We start from the raw sequence: 11,916 nt of genomic DNA on the forward strand, positions 1-11,916 counted from the left end.
CTCTCTGCTCCTCACCACAGGGCTGAGAATATAGTTCCCAGTTTGTATACGGTTAGAAGACGGCTGTGTCTCATAGTGACCTTGTTATTTGTACACCGTGTGACTATACAAATCACAACATATAAACAGGAACATGTTGGCGTTATTTTGTCACTTATTGGGAGCAGTAGGCTAGTTGGAACCGGTTACCTCCAGGATCTATGCTAGGCTTAGCTAGCGCTGTCAGACAGAGTTACAACACGGAGATGAGAAGGGTATGTATGGACTTGTCTAACTCTGGGGGATACGGTGAATAAGCTCAAGTCCCAATAAGTCGGCGTGTTCCTTTAAGGATTCTGTTATTCTAGGTTGGGCCTATTGAAAAAAGAATCCCAAAAATGTAAAACCGAATACCCCACCAACGAACGAGCAGTCGCATATACAGGTCCAGCCCTACGTGATACTTCGAAATGCGCAAAAAAAAAAAAAAAAAAAAAAAAAGTGTGAATGGAAACATGGCTGTAGTGCTTTGAATTGCATTAAATTGGACAGGGCTTACTAACAGAAACCTCAGAACTTAGTTACAAACCTTGTTTGCTATTCTGATCTTTAGAAAACTAAAATATTCCCCAACACAAGTCTTCTTTAGTGTTTCCCCATTCTCCACCATTACCATTTAACTATCCAATTCAAAGTTACACACAAACTATGAGTAGGCTGGAAAATTGATGGAAAATGTTCATGCGGACCACAATGCAATTGATCTACATGATTACTTATGAGTTTGTTGTCGTGTTAAATCTCCTTTAAAATCATTTGAAGTATTTTTTCCTGTGGACACTGTCCGTATTATTGCACAGCATCGGAATATATTTGCTGCCACGTAACACATGGCAGCTGTACTGTTAAAGTAACTGCTAAAAAAAAAAAAAAAAGAGAAAAGAAAACAGTCGAAAAATGCAGTTTGTGAAGACTTTCACACTCACGCACTTCCGGGTGTTTATGAACACACTTGTTGTCTCCATGTCGCATCAAACCATGGTCCATTAAAGGCGTACTGTGCCCCGGGAATAAAGCACTGCAGTATGGGAAGCGTTAAACCCCCGGGAGCAGTGGTAAGCGGAGGGAGATGACTCTTGGACACGTCTCCATCTTGGACACGGAAAAATGGTAATGAGGACGTTGAGGATGATCCTGGTGGCGACGGTCAGGCGTGCTGTACCGCCAACTCCTGTCCTATGAAGCGGCGCAGGCGCTCCAGATACTGGCTGTACAATTCAATGTCGTTGTGTCCCGCTCCCTCCACCCAGAGAGGCTCCACAGCCTTGGGGCAGCGCTCAAACAGAGCCAGGCCGTGGGAGAAGTCAATGACCTCGTCCTCCGTCCCGTGGATGATGAGCACCGGGGATGTGATTTTGGACACTTTCTCAATGCTAAAAGATGAAAAAGGGGGGAATGGGAAAAGAAGAAGAGGTCAGATATTTATTTATTTTTTATTACAGAGCTCTGAAAGCAGATTGCACAGGTCAGGTTAATGGTAGTCTACATAGACGACGTTCCACTTCCGGGATTGTTCAGGTGCACCGGAAATTCCGCCGGATGTCACTCTTTTTAGGCCAGATGTCCCTCAACCTTCCGCTTTCTTTGATTTAGCATTCTAAACTCTGGTTGATTTATGAGGACTATGGTTAACTGCTCCTCAGATCTCTGCAGGGTAAATCCAGACAGCTAGCTAGACCGTCCGTCCAATTTGAGTTTTCTGTTCCTTCCCGACGTTATTTTGCAGCATCGCTGTCATTGTGTCCGGTGATGGTCCAAGATAACTGTGATTGGTTTGAAATAAACCAGAGCACGTTTTTCACCCATCCTGGAATGCTGTGTGGACTAGCCAGATCCTCCTCCGCAGCGCTGTGTAGGAAGGTCTGGCAATGCGAGACTAGGTTAATGGTGACGTGCAGTTGAACTCATAAACCGCTGGCTCTGTGGATCAGGTCATATAAAAGTGAAATCGTGGTGGGTCACTTTGCTGCTCTGAAGAAAAGTCAGTCAAATATGTTGTTATAGATTAAACATGAATATCTCAATGGATTGGCAAAGCTTCATTTTTGTCTTGAATGTTAAAGTAAATTGTTAGAGGCTATAAAAACATGTTTTGCTTTATAACGAACTTGATATTTTAAATATTATTTCTTCTCTGTAGAAGTCTACCGACTGTAAAATAATCGTCTTATTGCCTGGGTGCAGATAATTTGCACATATTATCATTTAAGGTTACATGAGTTCTGACCCGCCCTTCTCTTTAGTACAGTTTTGACCGTTGAGTCTTGGGATTTTGATTTTAATAGACATGTGAACATGTTTATTGCCAAATGAGATATATAAAATAGATTATAGAACTACTTCTGCAAAAATAATGAGTTTACAATGGCCAAACTTACATTTACATACATTTTACATAGAAAACAGTAGAAAAAGATACAGACACACACACACATAGAGGAGGGATGCCAGCTGCCCACTCTGAATTTGAACAACAAGCGAACAGTGGAGGCTTTCTCAGCTCGCTACACACACAGCAAGGCTTCCCCTGGTTTCCTACCACCTCTGCTCCCTTACTCACTTGTACCATCTGGGACTAGACTCGGCGTTAAGGCTGGCGTTGACTGCTTTTGACCCTCGTCAGACTCAGCCACTAAAACTAAACTGACAAGAAGAGAAGGGATAGAGCCTCACTAATGACAGCATTACTTGACATTGTTACTGTCCCGCCAAGGGAATCCGTTCAGTTGGCAAAATTTAAAAATAAAAATGCAGTTACAACACATTTACAGTGAACACCCACATTATAGTCGCGTACAAATGTGGGCCACCAAATCTCAAAGGAGGTTATAACAAAATATAGCGCTGAAAAGTACTGCATTTCACAACCGGCTACTTAGCGTTGAAGGACGGGCTTATTAATACCAAAATGTTATGGTTTAAAAAAAAAAAAAACATTGCTTGAATAAGCACTTAGTGTATGTTGCAGATCACTGCAAACGGCTATTCATGTTTAAAATATGTGGGACAAGACTATTTGAAAAGTTATAGGCTGCAAGTCCTACACTGTTGTTAAAAGTTAATGATAAACTAAGATTGCACTCATGCAAGATCACTTTTAGACCGAAGTGAAAAAGATTTCAGTGGGACAGTGAGATTCCTCCTGCAAGATAGCGCAGTTCTTCTCTGAAATATGACAGAAATTGGACGGTCTACTCACAGCTATGAAAATGAAATTGAAAAAATTATGTCCACACACTAACCAAGAAAAGACACTACAACTGAAACTATGGCACCAAAATGCTATCCGAAAGCACATAGCTGTTCTTCCAGTGCAGGTGTTTGTCTTGGATAGATAGAAGTAGAATTTAGGCTTTTCTGTTGGCTGACCTGTAATTATGTGGAAATGCCAACTGGCGGCAAAATAGTCTGCGTAATCTGTGTGTGTGTGTCATGTTTCCATGAACACCTTATTTAAGGATTTTATGAGACAGAAGAGAGTATAAAGACTTAATTCTTCACATTATTTAATGTCATATATCAAATGGGTCAACTTAACCACACAATGCACTAAAAAACACAACTGTGACTGATATCATTTTAATTTGAGTGTCAAACATTTGATATTTGAGGCTGATAAAGAGAGACCGGCTGAAAAGGCTACAAAGAGACAGAAAAGATAGCGACACTCAGCAGAGACTTACTTGGGGAACGCGTCGAAGCAATACGTTTTCTTTGTGTCAGGAAAGGCCACTCTCATGCCAGATGTTAGAGGTGAGTGAAGAACCACGGCGGCACACTCGTACCGTGACGCCAGGTCTACAGTGGGTACTGTACCAATGCTCTGTCCATACAGGATAATATTCTCTGGGCTGATGCCATACCTGGTTAAGACCAAAGATGCAGAGAAACCATTATAATGCAGGCTAATGGCAGTTGTACCTTGTAACATACCATGTACAGCAGTAACAGATATATACAGTGGCACAATATAGAAATATGTTTCATTTTCCACTGATTTTAGTCTGGGGTAGCTACTAGTACTGAGAACATCCAATGAAAACAAAACATTTTAATAAATACAGTATGCGGAAATCACGTAGCGAAGAGTGACAGCTACACCCAAATGTTAATTCACCTCAACCAACCCTTAGTCAATGCTCCGTGGTGTCATGTCTTCCTAGGGCTACAGCCGCATTTAGGCAGCTCCGCTTTCACTAATCAGACACTTTATCACATCACAGCGTCCTTGAGAGAGAGACACCCCCCCCCCACCCCCAAGCCTTCCCTTCCTTCCATCATCCATCCATCTCACTCTTCTTTTTTTTTTATTCCCAAGGCATCTGTCCACCCTCTGCTCTGCTCTCTTCATCTCAGCTCTGTCCTGATCACAACCTCTGCCACCGTGATTTACCCCTTTGTCACATCTTTCTCTTTCGACCCTTTTTTTTTCACCACTTCTTGCTTTTTGGGATAGTGGGACCCCTAAGAAAATGCAGTGATATTTGAATCCATCGACATACGTAACATGGTTTGCTTTGCTCCTACACTAAACTATGCGCCCCGTCTCAGCAGAACATACGGCGGATAATAAATCATCCCTTGAAGGACGTATATGGGCCAATTACCGGTATGCCTATACAGTATCATAACATACCGCGTGCGCAGGGCGTGCCAGGCAGCATCTATGTCTGCATAGAGGTTCTTCTCAGAGGGCTTGCCAGTGCTGACACCGTAGCCTGAGTAGTCGTAGGAGAAGATGTTGCAGTTGATGCGGGTGCCGAGGCCGATGTAGAAACTGCTCATCTGGCCCAGGTCGACGGCGTTGCCGTGGGAGAAGAGCACTGTGAATCTGAAAGGACACGTACAAAAGACGGGTTAGTAGATGGGCCAACAATCCCTGAGCAGTAGTATAGTTGGAAACATAGCAGTCTATAGACAAGTATCAATGATATTGTTACAAGAGAAAAACATAATTTTAAATAGCGGTCCTTTTGACAGGATCTAGGAGGACTAGAAAATGAAACAAATGCCACATCACATGTACAGACATGGGGAATTGTACTGGAGTTCATTTGACACGGAAGAAGTCACATAAAGGATTAACAAAAAAAAATGAAAACAGACAATCAAATTGACTAACAATCCAGTTTCTATATCTCCACCCACAAGTCCAACATGACTCTACACTGAATCAAACCATAAGCAACCTGTTGTTATGATAAACATAGCGAGGTGACCGCTGGGCTCCGGGCCAATACGTCTTTGTCTAAAAGTGCTGCTTGTTGGACTATTGGTTTACCACTCTTGTCAAATGACTCTTACTTCCAGACATTTTGCACAACCTGAGTAGCAGAGTATCTACTATAAAAGCTGGGTATTCTAGCCCTCGCCTTTTATTCATGAATGCTTGTTGTGCTCTCTTGAGAAATCGGATACTTTTTCTACACACCGACTTGTTTTGAAATCCTCCCTCAGTGGTTTTGTTTATGAACTCATGCAGCCCGTGGCTTTGCTCGTGGCCTTTTCACTCAGAATGTGATCACAACAATGACTCTTTCATATCAGGTCTAGTTTGGATTCATTCGTATGTAATACTAGCTAGACATTAATACAAGACACACAGACTGTAACATAACCCTGTCCATGTCTTTTTAATTGATTTAGTAAATTAATCAGCAGCAGCACACTGCAGCAGGATGGGCGTAAAACTGAAGTTGGGTACTTTTAAAGTACATCTCATGGCACATATAATAAAACTTCTGCTGCTAAATGATAAGATCACTTCTCATAAATCTATCTACCAATCACTGCCAATAAATACAGTGACACAAACCTACAAGAGAGACAGCCAGATGGCTGGAAATGATAAGTCTCTGAAAACTGATATCTTGTTACCGAGCGTGACACTTCTTTATTATGATCATTAATGAGGCAGAATTACAAGTGCGGGTGAAACTCAACATTTGAGTTCCTACAAGCCTACAGGACAAACAAGAATGAAAAATAGAATGATTTTTTTTATAAGAATTAAAGAAACTGTTATTATAAATAGCAGTGATCCATGGAAAAGCAGGAAGAGACAATCTTTTGAGTCAGCTGAGTCAACAGGGAGACAAGTAAAGGAAGTAAACCTGGATGTGAGTGAAAGAAGACTAACGAGGAAGAAGGGAGTGAAAACACTTCTGAGGAAATGTGGCACACTGTCAAAACATGAATTTGAAAAGGTCACTCAAGCTGTTGTCTATAAAACAAAACCTTTCAAACTACCTACCTGGCATTAGGGACACAGCGAATGTACATGCAACCGATTCGGTTTCCTCGGCTGGACCGTGTGAGGAACACCTCTGTCGTGTCCAGCTCTCTCTGCGAGTACTGGAACTCCGCTCGCTCCGTCAGATGGAGCTTCCACCTCCCATCCAAGGGTACGGCCCCTCCGCTTCCAGCAACTGATGCAATGCTCCGCGCCCGCAGGCTGGATGTCCCCGTTGCAGCAGGGACTGCCTCTGGGTCTGGAAGAAAGGCGTACGTGGGCTCAGGGGGCAGGAAGGCAAGCTTGGCTGCGATGCGGCCGGGGCAGGGCGGGCAGCAGAACAGGCAGCAGAGCTCGCCGAAAGAGAGGCCATTCATCCTTCACTGTGCAGGAGGAAGACAAGAGGATCACTGTGCTAATGAATTCACATCATCCCAGTGTTTACACAATGAGATACGTATTACAATGTAATGTATAAGGCCTTCAGTCAAAGTGTGGCTGCAATGAGGAGGACAATGTTTCTACAACAGCTAGTTTGTAAGATGTAAAGATTGATACATCATTTGTTTATAGATAAATACACAAAATTTCCTAAAGCTCAAAGTGACTTTTTTGTTTGACAAAACAGTCTAAAAAACATTCTGTTCACGGTCACATCAGACAAAGAAAAGCAGCAGAGCCTCATAATTGAGAGGCTGAAACAAATCAGATCCAAAAATGATATTTAAAAGTAAGGACTTATCCAAATAGTTGCTGCTTATTTTTTTTGTCGATCAGCTAATTGATTAATTGCTGCAGCTCTAATACTGCATACTTTTGGAATGTTGGTAAACTATCCCTTGTGTGGTCCTTCGGGTCCTTGTGACCCAAAGGACAAAACAAGGGTTAATATAGCACCTTAGTGCTCGTTTGTACAACATTTTGGCCAGCTTAAACTGTGTTTAAATGTGCTCTAGAAACAAACTTTCTTACTTACTTTACAAGAGACAGGGTTTAGATAGCAATTCTAAACAAAATAAACGGAAGTACATAACGCTTGTGTTGTCCTTTGGGTCCCGGTGACCCGAAGGACAACACAAGTCAGTTTTAGAGCTCTGGTAATCCATAAGGATTATGACATCATCACTTAAACATATTTTTGAGCTAATAATGAAAAGATAAGCCAAATATGAAAGTAATTATTGGATAGAGCCCCACATGACATTACCCCAAATATATAATAGATTTATATGACAACAGTAGACCTACCTGTTGAGCTGAAGAGCCTAGCCTAAGTTAAAGTCAAAAAGAAGTTAAGCCGGAAACAAAAATAAAACAAGGAAGACTTCCTCCACTTCAGTCAAATTCCAAAACAAGATACGGTTTGTAAAGAGGAGGAGAAAGTAGTGGACTGACAGGGAAGTGTTATTTACAAAGTATCTGCTGTGTTGCCAGTGTGGAGACTGAAGTCCAGATCACATCCATTTTGTCCATTTGTTGAGACGTTGACGAGTCACTTCAGACACAATGTTTTGTTTCCCCAAACGTGCCCTGGATATTTTTAGGGAAACTATCACTTTTGTAACTTACTTGTCTTTGACAGTGAGGAACGAACGTTTCCAAAGCGGTCTACCTTGCAAAGTGACCAAAAAAAGCAAATCCTGAACGCTTGTCAATCGCAATCAAACACGCACAGCACCGTCTCCTCCTGTACTAATTGAGTGATATATCAGGAATAAGGACAAGCGTACCAGCTAACGCTACGCTGGCTTAAGCTAGCAAGAAAACAAAAACACGGCTACTCAGTAAAAAAAAAACAACGCTTATTCGCGGACACCCGACGTAAAACACCGTTAACACATCGTTTTCGAAGGGTATTCGTCCTCATGAATCCACTCTGGAAGGTGCTGGCGTCTCCTCGGTATTTATGGATGGCGTCTTGTCATTCCAATGAATCCATGTAGTAGCTACGTGCGGTGTTTTCCTTCTTCGCTGCCGTTTCACCGCGTCCGGAAGCGACAGCTGACAGGATGTGACGTAAGGAGTTTCCATTGGACAATTATGGGAAAGTTGTTATCAGTGTCTGTGAAAAAAGTTTTAAAAGATGACATACTTGAACTTAATTGTTCATTTGCACTTTTGGAAAAAGGGGTGGGAGCTTATTGTAATTAATTAATGTATTTGTTTTTAACAATAAATAATAAAATGATACTTGACGGGAATACATGACACACACACACACATGCGCGCACACACACATACAAACAGCGCGAGTTTTTGAGGAGGAAGCTCTGCTGGGACAAGAACCACCTTTACTACAGAGAACTGCAAATTTCAGCCTTCCACCTTGTTTATTATGAAGCCCACTTATGGCCACAAGAAATAGGCCACTTTGTTACAGGCCCACACACACACACACACACACACACACACACACACACACACACACACACACACACACACACACACACGTGTTTTTCATTATTCTGAATCTGATTTGACCTCCTTTTAGGTGAAATGGTCAGGCCACCCAAATTACATAAGCCATTTTTTGTCATTTACCTCTAGTAATATCTAGCCATGCAGATAGTTTTAGTTTTAGGGTGATCAGCCAACTCAAAGCTCAAACCGATGTCTCAACAGACAGGTCCTGAGATATCTGTCAAGTTTAAGTTGTGTTGGTTACATAATTTAAAAAAAAATGTAACAGCAATGTGTATTTCTAGAAAGACAAGTCTCTGGACAGTGGGTGGACAATGGGCTTTAATCATTGTACTACGAATAAATGAATCACACTATTGCAGCCAACGATATGAGAGGAAACTGACATAAAAGGGTAGACAAAGGTGAAAAAAAACACCTTTGTCTTTTACAATGAATCTTGGTTGGTGAGTTTCCAAAGGCCATCATCACTAGATATATTGTTTTTATTTCCCCCACACTTGCACACAACACTCAATCACTTTTCAGGTCTTGTATGGTGACATGTGAAGACAAGTTATTGCCATGTTTTGGTGTAAAAGATATGCGATTGGTCAAATTATTCTATTATGTATTCCTGATCTTGTGACAAAGTGTTTTATTCAGTACAGTTAAATGGCTCTGTGGCAATTCCTCTAAAATCATGCATTGTGTGGTACCATTTATGCCTAAAGTGTTTTGTTTTGTATTTGAAAACAATATATATTATATAAGTACAAAGCTGTGGGGCCACAGCATGACTGGTCTGGGGCAGCAAAGAAGTCATGAATGCTTGTAACTATATACATTGCATTAAAACATTTAAGAGAATAAATCTTTTTTTTCTAGAACACTAACATTCAAATAAATAAATACAAAAGACAAGTATAATTTAAAATAAACTTTGTGAATTTATTGTTTTATACTTACTCTTACACATCATACAATCCTAAATCTTTAAAGAAAAACAAAATAAAAAAAGATATCTGGTGGTGTTTCTGGGGGACTGGAGTGCCAAGGAACAAGAACTAACAGCTCTGTGAACATTGTAGATTTCATTTGCTGTCCCTCAAGCTCATCTCGAAAAGACAGAATAAATCAAGTCATCGTCATTTGTCTGTACTTCTGCAGTAAAACTGAATTTCAAACCAGACTCATCACAACTGACAGGTTCATCATTATCAATCAAAACCCTCGCATGATGAAGACATTGATTATGAAAGGTTGTGCTGAATATGGGATTGAAGACATCAAAACTCTACAGAAGCAACACAACATAAGGAAGAAATGAAAAATGTATATTTACTGATAATATCTAGATTATTTCGGTTTGGTTGCCCTAATTGCTGGTGCCAAGTTCTTCATCACAAACAGTCAAAACAATAAGTGATCCAAATGTCCCAAACCACATGGAAGGAAATTGGGCTTTCGCCCAAAAACAAAGTCAATATCAGGGCGAAGTAGTTTGATAAATGACATTGCAGCTGATTATGTGAATTATGGTGGTTTACATTCAAACTGCCCATGTTTATTATGAAAATAGGGGGGGTGGGGGTTTGATATGAGCAGTCAATAGAAAACAAATGTGTGTAGACCGTGAAATCCTCATGGTTTACACACCTGAACAATCATCCCCAGTTAAGGACTTTTACTCTGAAAGGACTTTCAATCTGTAAAGGAAAAACAAAGCATTTTGTAGGAGACAATATTTTGTTAACGGTCAACCCAGCAGGCAAGCTTGAATACTCTGAATATATAAGATACACCTTAGGGAACATCGAACTCGCAGAGCTGCTCCAACCACCTGAATACGACAATATTTAAACTCCTTCTGAATTTCAAGTTTCCACCAGTGGTAATTAAAATCACAGTCAGGGGCTTGAGATGCCCAACTTATCCTGGGTAAATACTCTCGGTGTTGGCACGCCTGGTCACAAAGCTATTTACACGTCCATCACCCACACTAGGAGTTTAACAGGAATTATGATGAAGGCCAATTTTCCAATAAAAGGAGCCAGAACTAAACACAACCAGGTCCAACGGGATATTCTGCATATGCAAGGAAAAAGTCATTCATGTCCAATACATTCTGCATTGGCTTATTTTAAAAACACACACTCCGCAAATTCCTTGCAACTTTTCTACAGCTCTTTCATAAATATTATATGATGAAGATCAAGCAACATTTACAAGGAAAGCTTTTGATAATCAAAAGATGAAACCTCAAATGCCCCCCTGCTCCTCACAAGAGGCCTTTTTAACTTTCGCTAAGCTATGAAAAGGCTTCAGTAACAGGATAAAAGCATGGACTGGGATACTGTGTAACTCCGCAAGGTAAATAAAGCTTAAGGGCCTTGTTAACAATCTGACTAGTATGGTAGAATAGAAGCCACATGGCCTTGAGGAGATACTCATGGTACAGCCAACTACTAAACATACTTTGGACATTACGTGGGCAGATGATGTGGTTAATAACCTGTAAATAAAAAGATGGGGGGGGAAAAAAACAGTGCCATTTGTGGCACTGTAATTTTTTGGGATAATTATGAAAAGCACTTTTATACACATAGTACTATTCTTCGCCTTAGTCCCCCACCTTTATTACTTGGCAAAAATCTACATTAAGATTATACTATATGAATAGGAGCCATATGGTATTTACATTTGGAAGAAGAAAAAAAAAAAAAGTAGAGTCCTGTTAACTTGAACCTTAGGGTTCTAGCCATGCATTGTGCTACTGCTGTGTGGCTTTTTTGGAACATTCCAGCTTCATTTCAAACTATGCAGTCGGTTACCAAACACTAATTTTTTGGACTGCACACATGCAGGTAAGCTTGATCTTCCTAGAAGAAGCTAGCTAGAGGCGATCTTCGTAGCAAGGACTCGTCTGAATCTGAGCACATTGTAAAAAGCACAGCACGCAACTCCGTAGCATTGCGCCAACCCTTACTTTAGCAGAGCAGAAGGTGTCACTGCGACCCAGGTCAGTTTTCATTCAGCATGTGTCAGTGGTCTGCTGGTGGTTAGACAAACAGGGAGCTTCCCTCTGACTCCATAGAACAGAAAAGGGCATTAAAAGGGGAACACAGCGCCTTACTAACAGAACGTCTCATCAATCAGGAAATTTGTTCAGCAAGCCTGCTATACAGATCAAATATAAACTGCAAATGACCCAGATGCTGAACAAAACGGAGTAGGTGTGGCAC

At 41.0% G+C, this 11,916-nt stretch overlaps 1 protein-coding gene across 1 annotated transcript; it reads right to left on the reverse strand.

Moving 5' to 3' along the window:
- Positions 1 to 274: 274 nt before the first annotated feature.
- On the reverse strand, positions 275 to 8,267 carry abhd17ab (abhydrolase domain containing 17A, depalmitoylase b). Its single transcript, XM_028587647.1, has 5 exons — positions 7,520 to 8,267; positions 6,293 to 6,654; positions 4,676 to 4,870; positions 3,723 to 3,902; positions 275 to 1,412 (listed from the first exon to the last, which is right to left on the reverse strand). Exons 2-5 carry the CDS (start codon positions 6,646 to 6,648, stop codon positions 1,187 to 1,189), a joined length of 957 nt encoding a protein of 318 aa, XP_028443448.1. The 5' UTR covers positions 6,649 to 6,654; positions 7,520 to 8,267; the 3' UTR covers positions 275 to 1,186.
- Between the last annotated feature and the right edge of the window lie 3,649 nt (positions 8,268 to 11,916).

Source organism: Perca flavescens, chromosome 9 (genome assembly GCF_004354835.1).
Source record: "Perca flavescens isolate YP-PL-M2 chromosome 9, PFLA_1.0, whole genome shotgun sequence".
NCBI classification, from domain to species: Eukaryota; Metazoa; Chordata; class Actinopteri; order Perciformes; family Percidae; genus Perca; species Perca flavescens.